At 47.4% G+C, this 18,023-nt stretch overlaps 1 protein-coding gene across 1 annotated transcript in view; it reads left to right on the top strand.

The window, feature by feature from the left end:
* The first annotated feature begins 4,542 nt into the window (after window positions 1-4,542).
* The window catches only part of ATP6V1A (ATPase, H+ transporting, lysosomal 70kDa, V1 subunit A), a 20,491-nt gene continuing 7,010 nt past the window's right edge, over window positions 4,543-18,023 (top strand). The window contains exons 1-10 of the mRNA XM_010157551.1: window positions 4,543-4,642; window positions 8,004-8,098; window positions 9,814-9,942; window positions 11,461-11,675; window positions 12,351-12,488; window positions 12,978-13,129; window positions 14,234-14,396; window positions 15,605-15,713; window positions 16,128-16,250; window positions 16,339-16,453. Coding sequence (XP_010155853.1) covers window positions 8,017-8,098; window positions 9,814-9,942; window positions 11,461-11,675; window positions 12,351-12,488; window positions 12,978-13,129; window positions 14,234-14,396; window positions 15,605-15,713; window positions 16,128-16,250; window positions 16,339-16,453 — 1,226 coding nt within the window. The 5' untranslated portion in view covers window positions 4,543-4,642; window positions 8,004-8,016. The remainder of the gene's footprint in view (window positions 4,643-8,003; window positions 8,099-9,813; window positions 9,943-11,460; window positions 11,676-12,350; window positions 12,489-12,977; window positions 13,130-14,233; window positions 14,397-15,604; window positions 15,714-16,127; window positions 16,251-16,338; window positions 16,454-18,023) is intronic.

The following is an 18,023-nucleotide window of genomic DNA, read 5'->3' on the forward strand; positions in this document are numbered from 1 at the left end:
GCTTGTTCATCCACACAGGCCTGCACCCCCTTTTACCCGACTTCCTCTTCATTGGGATGCATCGCTCCTGAGCCTGGAGGAGAAGGTCCTTGAGTAGTTGAGTAGTTTCTTGGGCCCCTCTTCTCTCCAGGGCTTCATCCCAAGGAACCTTCCCAATCAGTTCCCTGAAGAGGCCAAAGGCTGCTCTCCTGAAGTCCAGGGTAGCCAGCTTGTTGCGCACCCTCCTCCTCATGATGAGTTGCGTGTTCCAAACGTGTGCTCGCTGTTTTAGCTGTTACATTTAGGGAGAAGAGGTTGGGTAGTGGTGAGGCCCGTGGAGGACCCGGTGTGTTTTAATGAGCCCAGATTACTAATACGTTTCTGCATGTAAACTGAGCCTGACTTACAAGTCTAGAAATAGTTGTTTTATGAGCTTGACCACCTTTTGTCCCTTAAACTAAAAATCTTCAACTAGTTGGAAGTTGCTCTACAGCACTGTAGTCGTTTGCTGCTATAATTGCTTACAGCTTTGTGTTTTGATGTTTGTCATCTTAAAGGTTAGAGCAACAAGAAACATCTCAAGTAAGAATGCCAAATGCACCTAAAAGTAGTGACTTTTATTTAACAAAAGCAAGGGCGGGTTTTAGCTTTGCAGGAATGTCAGTGAGACTCGTGAAAATGTTGCTCGTCTAGAGGAAACGACTAAGCATGGTGCTAAGCAGGACTTTTCAGCCCTAGCAGCTAGATGACAGGATCAGGATAAGAAAAGAAGGCCACTGTGGGACACAGAAATGAAGATTGCAATTGTAGTAGTCTGTGTGGTGGCTTGCATCTCAGTTGTGTTAGATCTTTCTCTTGTAGGAAAGCCAATCAAGCCAAAGAAGGGGCAGGATATGTGGCAGGTGGAAAGGAATGTCAAATTTTTCCCAGAAGGAAACTTGTGAAGCAGTGTAGCAAGTAAGGGGAGGCTGAGGAGTGTTTGAATTGATAAAACTGTGATCTTTATCAATTCAAGGTATAGCGTGACAACTGCATTTGAAGTCAGGAGGCTGGTTACCTACGGAGCTGATCAAGTCTCCAGTGGTCAAAGCAGTTGTGCAATGAGTGCCTTGCTGGCTTTTCTCCCTGGATTTATCACTGCTGCGAACTTCTCGGCCACGTTCAAACACAGCTTTCTCTCCAGCCCTGTTCTGGGCTAACTGGAGGGATCTCCCAGGTTTCTGAATATAAGCTTGGATAACAATTTGTGGTGGTGACACTTCTTGCGTGGACAGACCTCACGCCCCATCTCTGTGGTAGGGGAATGCCTCTTACGCTGTATATATGTAGTAGATACATTTTCTGAAGGTTTGGCTTGTGTGCAAGGCATGATATTTGCTTGCAGTGTCAGGCTGGTGCGTACTGGCATGCTCACAGGTGGGTTCCTGTCTGTCTTGAGGAAGAAGGCAGCAGCTTCTGGTGGGCTTCATGAATTGCCATGCTGCAACAGTCACCGGCTGTAGCCGTTGTCGTTCCTGAAGGCATCAGACTTCAGGATGAGCGTGCTGTGCTGATAGTGGCAGCAGGGTTGCATTTCCTATCTTTTTTATCTTGAGTACATCTGGGTTCACCTGTACGTGTGCTGAGTAGCAAGCTTCAGGTGAGAGGAGGGGGCTTTGCGGCACCCAAGAACAAGCAGCGTGAAAGATAAGCCGTCTTGTGTGGTTGCAGATGGGTCCACAGTATGTAGCTGAGCATCACATTCCTGACCTCTCCAGGGCAGGGACAGCCTCAAAGTGCCATGTGACAACTGGAATTGCATGCATAATTAAATGGAAGAATGCCTGTATTGTTAAGTTTAAGACAATGATTCTTCTAACTCCAGGCTTACAGCAAGCGGGTTGGTACAGTTACCTTCTCGATGATGTCTGTGTGAAGAGGAGGCTAAGCCACGTCATCGTGTTGAGCACAGGAGGCGAGTCCTGCATGGTTTTGAGCGCAGGTCATAGAAAGTTGGAAGGTGTTTGGCACAGCAGAGTGCTGTGCTTCCATATAGAGGGACCTCCACAGACTGGAAAAATAGGCTGATGGGAATCTCTTGAAGTTCAACAAAGAGAAATGTAAAGTCCTGGACCTGGGGAGAAATGCTGTGCTACAGGCTGGGACTGGTTGTGGTCTGTGTCTGGTTCTGGGTTCTCCAGTAGAAGGAAGAAAAGGACTTAATGGAGTGGGTCCAGAAAAGGGCCACAAAGTCTGTTAAGGGTTTGAAGCATCGTTCATATGAGGAGAGGCTGAGAGAGCTGGGATTGTACAGCCTTGGGAAGAGAAGGTGCAGAGAATCTTCTTGTAAAGTATATAAATACCTGGTGGGAGGGAACAAAGAAAGTGGAGCCAGACCCTTCTGAGTGGTGTCTGCAGAAATAACAAGGAGCGATGGGGACAAACTGAAATAGAGGGAATTCCCCTTAAACATAGGAAAGCATGTAAGAGTGGCTGAATGCTGGAACAGGTTGCCCTGAGAGTTGGGATTCTTCATCCTTGGAGGTAATCAAAGCCCGTCCGGATGTGGCCCTGAGCAGCCTGTTCTAGCTTGCTTTGAGCAGGGGGTTGGAAGTGGGTGATCTCCAGAGGTACCTTCCAGCATCAGCAATTCCGTTGTTTGGTGACAGAAATCTGGTGTCATTTTCCCTGCTGTATTATAGTGAAATTATAACTGTTGTATGAAGGAGCAGATTTCCTGGGAATACTACTTGGCTTCCCTTCCAAGTGACCTGTGTAAAAGTGCTGGGCATGCTGTTCCTTCTGGGACAATATCCTGGATTCTAAATGCAGAAATGCTGCCTAACTTCTGCATTTGTCTAGTAACTAAGGCACTTTTTTTTTTTAAATACTTCCTTTTAAAAATATAATCTGTTGGAAGAGGAAGTATAAACTGTCCAAGTTCTGATAATCACTGCCGTAGATTTCCTGTGTTATTTATGAGACCCTTGCAACACATCCTAGTACAGCTAGACAGTGGGACTTAGAATCATCGAATCGTTTGGGCTGGAAGGGACCTTAAAGACCATCCAGTTCCAACCCCCCTGCCCTGGGCAGGGACACCTTCCACCAGACCAGGTTGCTCCAAGCCTCATCCAGCCTGGCCTTGCACCCTTCCAGGGATGGGGTATCCACAGCTTCTCTGGGCAACCTGTCCCAGTGCCTCACCACCCTCTCCGGGAAGAATTTCTTCCTGATATCCAATCTAAACCTCCCCACTTTCAATTTAAACCCGTTACCCCTTGTCCTGTCACTACAGACCCTTGTAAAAAGTCCCCCCCCAGCTTCCTTGCAGGCCGACTTGGGCACCGTACCAGAGTCTGCGGGGGTGAGCACAGCCAATGCTACAGTCCAGCTGCTAAAGCAAGACTCAGATGCGATGCTAAGCCGATTGTCCAGTGTGGGTTGTGATCTTTGCTATCCTGTAACATCTAGGTTATTGCCAAGAAGAGGAGGAGGAATTTTCTTTGGAAAACTGTATTTGGCTAGGTTTTACTGTGTATGCCTGTTAGGCTTTCCTGGATACCGAATGTAAGGGCTTATATTGTGACTCCATTTTTCTACCCTGGGGAGTCAAAGCACGTTCGTCTGAGGTATGGCAGAACCTATGGCCTTGGTTCAAAGTTACTCCAGCAGAATGAATCCTAGCACTGGTCACTTATCAGTGTAATGCCTGCTGCTATGGAATCGCTGGTTGTGTGCTAGTTACTACAACTTTGGTTGGTGTATTTAAGCTTTTGAGCCAATTTGGTGTGTTGCTAATCCCAGAACTCGCGAAGATTGTCTTGAAGTTGTGCAAACTGCAGGGAACTCCTCAGCTCGGGAGGGTTCTGGGGGCAGAGACCGCATAGCCGCTCGCCTTCCGTACGACGTGTGGGACAGCGTCAGTACCTGTCGGGCTTTGAAAACACGTTCTGACAGCTGTCACGCAGGGCGACACGTCAGTCTGCTTGGCTGAGGGGTTGGGTGTTGGGCAGTTGCGTCAGTGCTTCTGCTAACGAGGGGAAGGGGCTCTGTTAGCACAAGTAAGGCCCCGCAAGAATTTGACGAGGCTCTTTCAGCAAGAATCCATACCCGTTCTACGTACGGACGCGATTAGTATTGCAGCGCCTTCAGCACCTCCCGCTGCGGTCTGCTGTTAAACACTTGTTCTGTTAAGCTCTCCCGGAGCAGCGCAGGCGCTGACGGGGACATATGGCACTGGAGGGTGGGCAGGTAAAGGATTCCAGCAGAAAGCATGCACCGCTCTCCCGAGGATGCTGATGTAGCAGCCCGTACCGCCGGGGACGTTTGGGATTGTTGACGCCGTAGGAGCCCCGGAACGATGCTTTGAATCGATTGCGCTGGGCCCTGAGCCGTAAGGAGGGCCGGGCGTCCAGCCGGGCGCTGGGTAGGTTGGTCTGCTATTGCGGCATTGCTGGGGCTGGTGGGAGAGAGGCAGGCTGATGACTCAGCGAGTCAGGTGGTTATGTCTCTGCTGTGTGTCAGGAATTTCTTTCCCCTCTGCAGCAGGCTTTCTCATCCCTCTGTGCAGGGGCACTAGAAGGACAATTATTGCCTAAGTGGTGGCGCTTCACTGCTGAATTCTGGCTTTTGCTTCGTTGGGCCTGTGGATATTTGTTGCTCTCTTTTTCTGCAAAATAAGGTAAGGATCTGTGTTTATATGATGAAATACTCACAGATTTTCTTCCTTGCCGTGAGAAGGCGCCTTCTAAAAAATCTCACTGCAGTGTTAATTTTGAAGAGGTCTTTGTGGTCCGGCAGTTCATCTTGTAAATGTTGGGACTGATGTTTGCAGCAAAACCGAGCAACTGTAATAGAAAGCAGCTTTCTCCACCATTGAGGGCAGGATAGTTATATTTTGGGGGCTACTGTGTAGCCAGATTGTTGTGCTGGGGAGAAATCAAGATAGAAAACACAGGTCATTGGCCTTTTCTTGTTTAGTTATGAGTAGAAAATTGCTTTAATAACTCACCTTTCAGTTAGAGATGCTTCTGCAGCAAGTAATACTTTGATTTCTGGCACTGCTACGTGGAATATGACCATCTTGGAGCTTAAAAGCACGTTTCAGATCAGTGGAACTGTTTAAGATGAAGATTCCTATTTAAATGAGAGCTTAAAAGCACGTTTCAGTTCAGTTGTGGAACTGCTTAAGATGAAGATTCCTATTTAAATGTAAAGGATACAACTTGTGTCTTTGCTCCTAAGGAAAATAAAATGAAGCTAAACATTCTGTGTAAGTGTGCTAGTGGATTTCCATAGGAGCGGATTGTATCTGGTACCTAATAACCTGTGCTGGCGAGAGGCCTGTGAAGGGCTGTAGGAGCTCAGCACATTTCTAAAGGGCTAGCTGCCGTGGCTTCTGGGGTGAGTACGTACTGTCTGCACGCACATGATGTCGTGGTTTGCAAATCCTGATGTGCTTAGGGAATTTCATTTCATCCAAATACTGACAGAGAAGACATTTAACAGTGTCAGTTAAGGCAATATTTCTGCCCTCAAGGATGTTTACATCTCAAATTAAAATCTGCAATGCTAATACAAAAGCGTGAGAAAACTGTGCAGAGAGAACAGCTTTCTTGTTTTCTTAATTTGTATTCAATTTCATGTGCAGCCCCTTAAAAAAGAGGTCAGCTTGGCTGGGTGAGCACTGGCTTTTTAGACTGCGTCTACTTTGTTTGGAAGTGTGTAGGAGGTGGACCAGAGAAAGGTGAGGAAGGATTCCTCGCACCTTTTACACCTGGAATAGTTCGTAGGTACATGTGTCAAAGCAGTTGGCGCCGGTGCCAAAGGTCAGGATGCCGACAGTGTTTATTGGTGTGTTCCGAAGCAGTCTAGGGGAAGGTGGCTGTGGGAAGAGGGAGATGGCAGAGCAGCCCCAGGAACAAGAGAGGCAGGTGCTGGACATCAGGATGTTGCCATTTTAAGTACGGAATGACCATTGTGAGGTTCTTATTTGCCTCCCTGGAAGCTACATGATTGCTTCAAGCAGCAGTCAGCTAACCTGCGGGGTTTGGATGCGAAGGAAAGTTGATTTAATTGAAACCAGCCAGCGTTCTCCCTGCTTTTCCTTGCCTTCGTAAATTGGCTCTTTCATATGGGAACCAGCACTCTCTGATTACCAAACAGCATCACTACTTCACTTATAAGAATTTGGTTTAGCTCTTTCTTTATGGTGCTTCTACAGATTTCGATCGTAGGACCCTAGAGATTGTTCTGTATGGTATGTTGAAGTAAATGTTTTGGATGGATTTATAAGACAGCTGCTTTTTTCAGTGTGAACAGTAATTGTGCTGGAGTTTTGCAATGCTGTAGTTGTTAAGAGCAAAGAAAGGTGAGGTGGCTAGGTTAGTCTGATCAGAACCAGCCTTTGCCAGCTGCTCAGGAGCTGCGGATTGCTTTGCAAGGACCTCCCCTGTGCCGTGTGTCAGAGGTGACTTTTGAGAAATAAGCAGTGAAATTAAAATTGGGCCTAAATAACAGGCAGCTTAAAGGGTAAACTGTTGTTAGGGAGCGTGGAGGGATCTAACAGGTCTGATTTGGCCGTTGAGCTCCACAGCAGTTAGTTCCACTTCAGGCTGGTGGCGACTGAGTCACGATCGACTGTTGGGGTGGCTGTCGTGACTCAATGGTAGCCATGTTACGCAGCCTGGAAGAAGCTATTCCTTCTGGACGAATAGCAGTTTGGAAGCATTGGAGATCCTTTTCTTACAGAGCAGAGCCACTCATTTAAGCTGGAAAAAAGTCATAAGACTTTAAGAACGGCAAATGCCAGCTGCCTATTGCTCCTGAAGAACAGGCAGAAAAGCATCCTTTAACAAGGCAGCGTAGCCGTCTCCCTCCTCCTCCTTGTACACAGGGCAGGTTTTCAAGCCTGGGTATGCCTCTGGATTTTGCTGCCTTGCGGAAGATGCAGGGTTAGGTTGAGCTTCTCGCAAGGATGGTTCACCTGGACAAACCATGGGCTCTCGCTGGATAGGCCCTGTCAGTACACAGGGAGCATCCTGTGCTGCCACGCCACACCGTACCACGGATGTCTCGGTACAGTGGAAACGGGTAGAGACTTGCCTTACAGTTCTCTTAACACCGATCAGTTTCCACGGTAACGCAAAGCATGGTAAGGGCTGACGAAGCAGAACCATTAAAGACTTATCAGCACCAGAAACAGGAGGGCCCAATTGTTGATTACAGGACAAACAGGGATGGAGGAGGTCTGTTTCTAAAACAACTGTTCCTGTGCCTGTTGTTTATTCTCTAAACAGTTACTGGCAAGAGCTGTGGGTGTTTAACTCTTGCAAGCTGGGGGTTTTGGCCATTATTCAGCGCAGTTCTGTAATGCTCCATATGTTTCACTGAGAGCAAAGGTCGCCTAATACCTAGCTGTGAGGCTTATGGGGAGGTGTCACACGTGTTTGCATGCTGGTGCTTGGGAAAATGTGTGTTTCTTTCTCCGAATGCTGGTTCGGCAGCTGGAGACAGCAAAACCAGGACTTCCACACGTAGTTACTGCCAGCATTGCGTGCTAGAGACTAGTGGCACTAAAGCAGCTCCAGAACATTCTCTTGCTCTGTCTGCATATAGTAGCCTGGAAATGACTCAGAATCACGGAAAACTTCATATTTTGAAGAAAGGTGGATGAGACGTGGAAGGCAGAAGAGGGTTCTCCATTATTTAAATATCCTGTTACTGGGCTTGAAAATAGTCCGGTGGTGTTAAGGCATTTCTGGAGTGGGACTGTTTCACCCAGCACTGTCTTGCAAAGTGTGTTTGGGAGTGATGTCCCACCCCTCTGTTTCTGCAGCAGGGGATGTTAGTTGTTTTGTTGGTTTAAATGAGTTACTTTTTAACTTTTTATAGGTTTAAAACCAGTGTGGCTAAGGTGCTTCAGGCTGTGGGAGTTCAGAATCCTAACTGGAAACAAGGAGAGAGCAGAGGGGAGGAGGAGGTGGAATTTAACTACCTGTGCGTTTTTCAGAACTGACTCTTCTTTTTTTCCTTCTCTACAGTTGAACAGGCAAAATGGACTTCTCCAAGCTCCCCAAGATCCGTGATGAGGACAGAGAGGCTTTTGTTGGCTACGTCCACGGAGTCTCGGGACCTGGTAGGTATTACTTTGTAAAGGAACTCATAGGTTCTTTTTCATCTGGTTCCTTCTTAATCTTGTTCACTTGGAAGTGGAGAAGTATAGTAGAGCTCTGGGTGGGACGCCTTCTTTTTTTGGGGAGGAGTGGTTTTTTTAAGAAGGATTGCTGACTTAGTCTGATAAAATATTAAGAAATAGACATAGACAACTAGATGATCTTCAAGATCCCTTCCAACCCAAACCATTCTATGATTCTATGATTACTGCTAATTAATCTTAAAGTTGTAATGAGCTGATGAATAATAATAAAAAAGCCTTCAAAAAGCAGTAAACTTTCGGGATGAGATAAAGCCACTTGGTCAAAAATCGGCAGGCCCAGTGTACTGAGCTGCTTTAAAAGGGTGAGAGGCGTAGTCCATGCTTACGGAAATGCAGTTTGATCCTGTGCTCTCCAGAATACTCGGTCCCCTGCCAGTGTCGGGCTGCTCTGTTACTGCACCGCAGGCTGGGGAGCTCAGCGAGGAGCTGCAGGGGTCGGGGAAGGTGGCAGTGCAACTGGGAGGACAACTCCCTCTCCTCCTTCAGTTTCTTTAGGCTCTGATGGTCACAGCCGTTGGATACATGCAGACTGTCCTGGGTTTTCTGCTCCCTCCGGCATTCCCTTCAGGAGATGAAGGAAAGGATGGGAGTGTAGGAACAGAGGGATAGCATGTATTTTTGTTAATGTGGATTATTTGATGAATGAGAAACTCCCTTGGCTCGTGTCTGCCCAATTGAATGCCAGTTCTTTGACAGACAAGCCCTTAACTGCAGAAGTGATGCTTAAGAACAATTTTGAAGTGACACAGCTTTCTTTCCTAGCTAGTGGAAAATGGTTTGGTTTTTTTTTGTTGTGTAAATCCATGAACTCCCTGTGCAAGATTGATATGATTATATAAAAGACATGATAAATTTTGTCCTGAAGCAGCTAAGCCTCTTGTACGACCTGCTGACACCTAACTCGAAACAGTAGGAGGTTTCAGGCCCTAAATGTGCTATAAAACTCATCCTCTGTTGCAGGTTAAATTAAGTGCCCTAAGATACATATCCCTCGTCTATAAAATAAAACATAAAAAGAGTGTTTTCCTAAAAGCTTCGTAGGCAGCTGCTGCTCTGGATACGAGGGTGTGTATTGCCTTTAGCAGGCACCTTGTCTTGATCTGTGCGTAGCAAAGGTTTGCGGCGTGAGCACCTAGATGCTCCCAAGGCAAACAGAGGTTTGAGTGGCTCGACAGAGCTGGTCCCCAACCCTGGGGTTACATAGCTGCCAGCTACCAGGTGAGCTTTTGCCGTTTGCTTGTACATCTTTAATTTAGACAGGTGGGAGTGTGGCCCAGCTAACAAAGGCAGAAGTGCCTGTGTGAAAGTTCACTGGGACTCTAAAACCCTAACCGCTTGCTGTCTGTCACGGTAGGTAGGAGGTGATACGGCATGAGTTGGCTGTGAACTACCACATCCTGGTAGTGTCCTCTTACTGGGCGTAAAGAACAGTGAAAAGTAGGGGGAGGCCTCTTTTGGCTTTTAAACTAGGAATGTCAGGATTTGTGACAGCCAAGTTATCCCTTTCGTGAAATCGGGAATGTGCTTCTGATCTGAGGGAATGCCAAGCCCATACTGTGCAGTTCTTACTGATGTCTGATGAGTAAATCCCCTGAGCTACAGGAAATTCTAACGCTCGTGTCTGTCTTCCGCAGTGGTCACGGCGTGCAACATGGCGGGTGCTGCTATGTACGAGCTGGTACGAGTAGGCCACAGTGAACTGGTGGGGGAGATTATCCGACTGGAAGGTGATTTGGCAACTGTTCAGGTGTATGAAGAAACGTGTATCCTTTTCACGGATTCCCCCTGGGCTTGCTGGACGGTGCAGTCCGAAACACAGTGGTGATTGGGGTCAGGAAGATGGACAAAGCTGATTGGGACCAGCACTTGGTACTTCTGATGCCAGCAGGCAGGAACAGCTGTTCTGCACTTCTTTTGTAAATTCGGATGGTTTTGAGGTAAATCTTACCTTGCTTGGCTGTGTACCCAGGAGTGCTTCTTTAGATTTTAAGAGGAAATCACGTAATGTGTACCTTTAGGATTTAAAGTTCCTTTTAATTTCCATACTACAGCTTTTGGTTAAGGAGGTTGCTTGACAGATGTCAGCCGTAAATGGCAAACCCACCAAGCAGTATTTGTTGCTTTTTTTTTTTTTCCTTTAAAAACGAGGCTTGTGTAATTCCCAGTAGGAAATGCAGAGGGGGCAGGATGCTGCCTTCTGGGCAGAGCGTTTTTCCAGCCGTAATGGATTACCTTTTTGCTTCTGTCGTGTGCTCACAGAATCTTGGTGCCGCTAGGATGCAGCAGGTATTCTAAAACCTGGTTAACTCAAAACGTACTTCCTATTACACGTGTGTGAGAGAATGTCAGCAGGGAAGTCATAAAACTTGAAGCCAGACCTTCTTTTTTTTCCCCCCTCCATATACTTTTACGCTGAAGAGTTGGCCCTGTGTATCTGTAGAGGCGAGGAAAAAGACTCTGCTGGCTCCCAAAGCTTTGTTCTGAGGAGCTGCACGGGGATTAGGTCCTGTCTGTACCTAACAATTTGTCATTTTAGATGGCATGGCTTTAGAGGGCGTCATCACTGCAGTATCTAGTAGCCGACTGTGAGTGCACGGACCACGTTTGAGTACTGTTCGCTTCTGGGTTCCTGCAAAAAAACAGGGCTCTCTGAAGTCAACGTGCCTTCAATCTCTCCAGCCTTGCACTGGGTTTGGGGGCTTTCTTCTGCCTTTTGCCAAACTGCAGGCCCTTTGCAGAGAAGTCTGTTGTGCATCTTTGGAGCTTAGGTAATGTGTAGACCGGACAACTTGATATCAGAGAGGAGGGAAATAGTGCTGGTCTTGGACAAGGTCCCTTTAAAATCAGGCTGCTGTCCAAAAGGCTGTGCAAGGCGCAAGGTCAGAACAGTTTTGCTCTCTAACAAATTCTGAAGCGAAAAATCACTGAGTTCATAATAGTGTCTGTCTTGAACAATCAAACCTGTTTTCTAGGTTTGAAGATTTAAGACATGCCTGGCATTTTGTCATCCTGGCACTCCAGTAAACTCCTCTGCGTCGTTGACTTGAACTAGTGATGGTAGAGCAGAATACTTACCCCTGTGTTGCCTCTCTGGAGGATGAGTAACTTGGTTGCATTAGCAATTTCAGCTCGAATTTAAAGCCTTCATGCTTCTCAGATGATGATGTGTAATAGAGTAATAAAAGTATTACCTGAAGTCAGGCGGTTTAAGAGCACCTTGTCATGAATGTGATGCTTTCTGGCCCGTTCTCTGGATGAACTTTTCCTCAGCAGATCTTTAGCTGGTGTCTCCGTAGGAGATCCTGTTCTCCGTACTGGCAAACCCCTGTCGGTGGAACTAGGGCCTGGCATTATGGGAGCTATTTTTGATGGTATCCAGAGGCCTCTCTCGGACATCAGCACCCTGACCAAAAGTATCTATATCCCTAGAGGTGTCAACGTGTCAGCTCTGAGCCGAGACATCAAATGGGATTTCACACCTTCCAAAAATCTGCGGGTAGGTTTCGACAAGCCTGTCTTCCCCTCTTGCTCTTCCGCCCGCAGAGCTGGGAGCCAGAGCAGAGTTGCCAGGGCTAGGGTCAACGCTGTATTAGGTGTGTGAAAAGGGGGTGCAGGGGAGGTGGTAGCAACGGATGAGAGTGAGGTCTGGATGTGGGATCACTGAAACGATGGGAATTGCTGCGTGTTGCTGCCGCATGTGAGAAGCTTGCCAAGCTTTGGTGTATTTGCAAAACAGCAAAGAGGCTGGTGGAGTTGCAGTAAGCATGAGCAGGCCTTACCTGAGCAAGAAGAGGAACTGCAGCACGCATTTCACCAATGGTGAAGCTAGCCCTAGAGCCGGAAATGTTACGGCTTTACCCTTGGCCTGCAGGTTAACATATGCTGTATTTACTTAACACACTCAGCTGAGAGGTATAAAAGAAACAGAATTCCTTGCATCCCTTAGTAATCCGGTGTCTGCGCCTTGAAAGGCACCTGCTCCCAGACGCAGCGATGTGCGTTAGCATAACGAGGTACGTAAATGGGCACTGTGCTGTAACGACCCCTTTATAAAGACACTAATCGCTGCGCTAGGCTTAGCAGCTGTAGTGCCTTTACACAATCTGTTTTCAAGGTTCTTTTTTAAAGCTGGACTTCTCGCTTCCCACTAATAGACCTGTTCTGACTTTAGGTTGGCAGTCACATCACTGGTGGAGATATTTATGGTGTGGTGAACGAAAACTCCCTTATCAAACACAAAATCATGCTGCCCCCACGGAACAGGGGTACAGTCACATACATCGCTCCGCCGGGAAACTACGACACTTCCGTAAGTCTCCCAAATAGCGGTTGCTGGTGTATTCCCCGTCTCTCTTGTGAGGCTGATGCGCTCTTTCTGTTCTGCATGACACAACCCAAAAGTGCTTCCTGCAGCAGGATGTCTGAGCTCAGGGTCGTTTCTGTGACCTTGCCCCTGGGGATTCCACGATTATCCTGTGCGGGTAATTTCTGTGCACGCGGCTTCCCCATGGCGCTTCAGTTTGCTGACCTCTGTGGGGATCTACAGTATCTTAGGAATATGTAAAATTCAATTCTTCGTCAAAAGCATATTTTAGTTGAAGCTTCATCTTGCACTTTTTTTTTTTCCCAGTAGCCTTGTAAAGAAGGGAAAAGGAGGGGATGATAGCATGTTGAGGTTCTGAGGGATCTGTGGCGGTATCAAAGACCTAGATGTGCGGAGCGGTCGAGATGAGAATTTGCTTGCTTGGGCCAGCCTGCAGCTGCTTGCTTACTTCAGGTGTCTGGTTCCATCTCTTAGGACGTTGTCTTAGAGCTGGAGTTCGAAGGCGTGAAGGAGAAGTTCACTATGGTCCAGGTCTGGCCTGTACGTCAAGTCCGACCTGTTACTGAGAAGTTACCAGCCAATCATCCTTTATTAACTGGCCAACGGGTCCTGGATGCCCTCTTCCCGTAAGTACTACCTTTTGTTGTCTAGTATGTAGGAAGTCTGTCTTTGGGGGGGAAGTGGAGGGAAGGAGGCCTTGATTTTTGGTTTAAGGGCACATAAACCCCAAGCTTTTCACTGTGTATCTCAGCATAATCTCAAAAAAATATCTAGCTGAGTTTCCTCATATTCCTCTATTTGAAAGGAGAACCTACTAGTGGAAAAGAAGAGAAGTTTAACAAGATAGTTCTCATGCATTAGTCTAGGAAAGCGTGGCCAAGCGTAACCTTAACATAATTATGCCAAATGACTGCAAGGGCCTGTAGTGACAGGACAAGGGGCAATGGGTTTAAATTGAAAGTGGGGAGGTTTAGATTGGATATCAGGAAGCAATTCTTCCCAGAGAGGGTGGGGAGGCGCTGGGACAGGCTGCCCAGAGAAGCTGTGGATGCCCCATCCCTGGAAGTGTCCAAGGCCAGGCTGGATGAGGCTTGGAGCAACCTGGTCTAGTGGAAGGTGTCCCTGCCCATGGCAGGGGGGTTGGAACTGAATGGTCTTTAAGGTCCCTTCCAACCCAAACCATTCTGTAATTCTATGAAATCTACAGGAAGACTAGAACTTTCAAGCTTGTTGTCTCCATCTGAATGCATGAGTAGGATCTCTTTCGATGGCCTTACGGATGATTTTTGGGGTCACCACTTAGGAAAACTGTTGCACTGTAACACAAAAAGCACCTTTAAGCAGCTAACGTCCAAGACACTGGGTTCAGTAATGTTGGTCCTAAAACTTTCATGCCGCTTATTCTTACGATGCACAGCTAAGTACAGTTGTCCTTTTCTTAGGGTTTGCATTCCATCAGTGCTTCCAACTGTGAAAACCGTTTCAAGCCTGAAAGCCTAGCTGTTGTACCAGCATAACTCATGTACTTCAAGGGCAGTAGAAGAAAAGGATGGGTTATTCCCCCAGACTTTTGGTTCAGTGAAATACCTCTGTGCTGCTGACCCAGAACCCTGAATGTGACTCCCGTTGCTCTGCTTGTAATTAGGGACTTCTATTGGAAAACATATGCTAAGACAGGAGAGAGCTGGTTCCGAGTTGCTTGCAAATCAGAGTCCTTTTTCTTTACTCAGGTGTGTACAAGGGGGTACAACAGCGATTCCTGGGGCGTTCGGTTGCGGGAAGACCGTGATCTCGCAGTCTCTCTCCAAATACTCCAACAGTGATGTCATCATTTATGTAGGCTGTGGAGAACGAGGAAATGAAATGTCTGAAGTACTGAGAGATTTCCCTGAGGTTAGTATGGAGAATTCGTGGAGCGTAAACTGTGGGAAGACTTGGTATTGTACCAGTACCATAACTGAGTAAAATAGAGTGGTAGAGTGACTTGAAATGACCTTGCCTCCCTGCTGCCGCTTCTGGCTGTACTAGCAGAAATCCCTTTTGCTTCATCAGAGAAGGATTTTGGTGGCCCCTCAGCAAACACGTGGACTGTTTTTTGGGTGTACCTTTTAACTTTTTTAAAATAAAGCCAAGATGAATGCTAGGCTGTCATTTGGCACAGTTACAAGCACCTTACCTCTCACTGGTAACCTGTCTAACTTTCCTAACTTCACCAGGCATAGCAAATGCAGCATCTGTATTTACAGCCCGGGGTGGGGGGGATAGTTACCAGGTACTAGTTTGATGTGTTAGGCTTTGAAATACCTTCTGAAAGAAGTAGAAAATGCCTGGTTAATAAATAAATAAACAAAGCATCAGGCTTACCATTCTTTTTCTCTGTTATTGTGTGTTAGTGAATTAGTGGTGGCGCTCTTCTGTAAAATATGGGCAAGAAGTCAGATAGTTTGAACTGTTGGGTTGAAACCTCACTGCAGAAATAAGGGGTAAAAGGCACCCCACTGCAGAAATAAGGGGTAAAAGGCTTGGGTGTCCAGATGGATTACAAGATGAGAAAGTCAAGCTGAGGTAGCGATGAAAAAGGTAAATCGCAGGGTGTTCCTAGGTGGAATTCTACACAAATGCCAGGATACACATTCTGTTGTCCAGGTGCTTGTGAGGCTTTGCCTGAGTTATGTATGGTGTTTTATACCCAGTTGTCAGAGACAAACTTGGATCAGGTTAGTGGGGGGGGAAAAAGCTCTCTTATTCGTAAGGGACTCATGACAGGAGGCTAAGATTTTTGGCTCTTCCAGCCTAGTAAACTGAGAGAGGATAATGTACTTCCAGAGGCAGTGGATTTGTCGTTAGCCATCCGAATGGGATCAGTAGGGATTTGCCAGTTGCAGAAGATGAGACGAGGCTGAGGCATGGAGGTTGGAGTTAAGCTGTGTGCATTCTGGAAGGCAAACCGGCACAGTATCCTGGAAACTTGGGTCGAGTCTCTGCTCTTGCTAAAGTAGCTGTGAGGGGAGTAGCCTGATACAAGGTGAGTAATATAGTAAAAAACCAAAAAAACTTGCTGCTGTTACCTTTTTTTAAATTTCTCTTTCCTTGCATTGTAGTTAACAATGGAAGTTGATGGCAAGGTAGAAAGCATCATGAAGAGAACTGCTCTGGTAGCAAATACCTCCAACATGCCTGTGGCTGCCAGAGAAGCCTCTATCTATACTGGTAAGATTTACAGGAGGCTGGGAAAGGCTGTGTTTGTGTAGAGCAAGCCATCATGCTCTAGCATCTTCCTGCCTGGAAGGAAGGGCCGGTAGTGACAGGACAAGGGGGCACGGGTTTAAATTGAAAGCAGGGAGGTTTAGATTGGATATCAGGAAGAAGTTCTGCCCGCAGAGGGGGGGGAGGCGCTGGGACAGGTTGCCCAGAGAAGCTGTGGATGCCCCATCCCTGGAAGTGTCCAAGGCCAGGCTGGATGAGGCTTGGAGCAACCTGGTCTAGTGGAAGGTGTCCCTGACCATGGCAGGGGGGTTGGAACTGGATGGTCTTTGAGGACCCTTTCAACCCAAACCATTCTGTGACTCTATGATCTGAGCATAGTGTTCCTTTCTGAACTCTATCCTGTTGTCTTTGTTCTAGGAATCACCCTGTCTGAGTATTTCCGGGACATGGGCTACCATGTCAGTATGATGGCAGACTCCACTTCCCGATGGGCTGAGGCCCTCAGAGAGATTTCGGGACGACTGGCTGAAATGCCAGCTGGTGAGTAGCCTTTTCTCAGTCCCATCCTGTAAATGCATCCCTTAAACTCTCAGCCTGTGTCTCACTTTCTGTGTGTTGGCACTTGCAGACAGCGGTTATCCAGCCTACCTCGGTGCCCGCCTAGCCTCTTTCTACGAGCGAGCTGGCAGAGTGAAGTGTCTGGGAAATCCTGAAAGGGAAGGCAGCGTCAGCATCGTTGGAGCGTGAGTGTTGCGTTGCTTTGCATTGGCGCAGGTTCTTCTTCTGTGTTTTTCTATGTCAAAGGACCTGGGTTTGGGGCAAAATGAAGGTCCTGTTGCTCTGTGTAGCTGCAGGACTGAAAAGAAGTGAATGAGCAGGTCGGTATTTAGTCTGTGTTCACTCTCAACTACCGCTCAGTTGCGCACAGGGGCAGAAAGAAGGAATGTGGACAGGTAGCTGTGTGTGGCGCGGAATAGCCGTCACTTACGGGAGTCGGAGCAAATGGCTCAGGGAGGAATGTTGTTAGAGCTGTCACTGAAGAGCCTGTGAAACCCTGCTCGGAGCAGGAAAGAAAGGGGCAGTTAGAGCAGCAGTGTATGCACTCGGAGGCACAACGAAGTGTGATTCCCTGGTGTCGTGGTTTAACTCCGGCTAGCAAAATACCAGGAAGCTGCTCTCACAAATTCCCCTCCCCTCCTCCAGTGGAGGGGAAGAATTGGAGGGAAAAAAAATAAGGAAGCTCGTAAAATAGAGATAAGAACTATTTACTAATTAAATCTAAATGAATATATACAGACACTACTACTAATAAATAATTAAAACAATAGAAACTAAACCATAATATAAGTATGCACCACCCACTGACCAGTGCACAACCAGGTGCTGAGAAGTGAGAGTCAGACCCAGAGACCCTGAGAGTCGCAGCCCCAGGGCTGGAGCCTGAGAGCTGTCGCAGCAGATTCCAAACGAACCCGATCAGCGATAGCATGACTGGGAAAACTAAACAAACCCACCAACTCCCTCCTGAAGGAGCCAGCACAGGAGTTGGCAAAGCAGCTAACGCAGGAGTCAGGGAGAGTGTCAGCAAGTGCACGGGAGTGAACGAGCCAGAGAGTGAGGGAGAGAGTGATGGCTCCCGGACCCCCTCCTCGCCTCTGCCCCGAGCATGACGTACTGTGGAATGAAATACTCCCTGGTCAGTTGGGGTCAGCTGTCTGAGCTGTGTGTCCCTACACTGCCTGTAGCCAGACAGCGAGAGCTGGGAACGCAGCTGCAGGGTCAGAAGGGGAGAAAGACCTGGAATCTGGTGCAGGCATTGCCCAGCGCCAGCTGAGACCTGATCAGTGCTGCTCTCTGCAGCCAGGAACAGCTTCCTAGCAGCCACAGTGAAGGGAGTTAACTCTTGCCTGGCTGAATCAGCACACCTGGCTTAGGGTAGAGCTACATGGAACAGCGTGCCCCAGGCCGTGATGGGCTGTGAAAAGCATGTGCTCCCCAGACGTCCTTCTAGGATACACCGATTTGTATATCATACTGTGGGCAAAGGGAATTTCTCCCCGACATGTTTTCAGGAGAGCACCTAGAATCCATGCTTTGCTCTGCTTAGTTTTGCTGTCCCCAACGCATGTACAGAAATGTGGTGTGCTTTTGAGGTTGGAATATTTCTTTTTTAACCTCTGGGAAGGTGTATATTAGGTTGTTAAGCCCAAATGAAGTAGTTGATGTACAGGTGAATGTCAGAAAGGATTTCAGATTGGGATGTTGTTTTCTGTAAGATAATTCTTGCACTGTGTTCCATGGTGTCCTATCAGC

The sequence above is a fragment of the Eurypyga helias genome, unplaced genomic scaffold, assembly GCF_000690775.1.
Source record: "Eurypyga helias isolate BGI_N326 unplaced genomic scaffold, ASM69077v1 scaffold14278, whole genome shotgun sequence".
NCBI lineage: Eukaryota > Metazoa > Chordata > Aves > Eurypygiformes > Eurypygidae > Eurypyga > Eurypyga helias.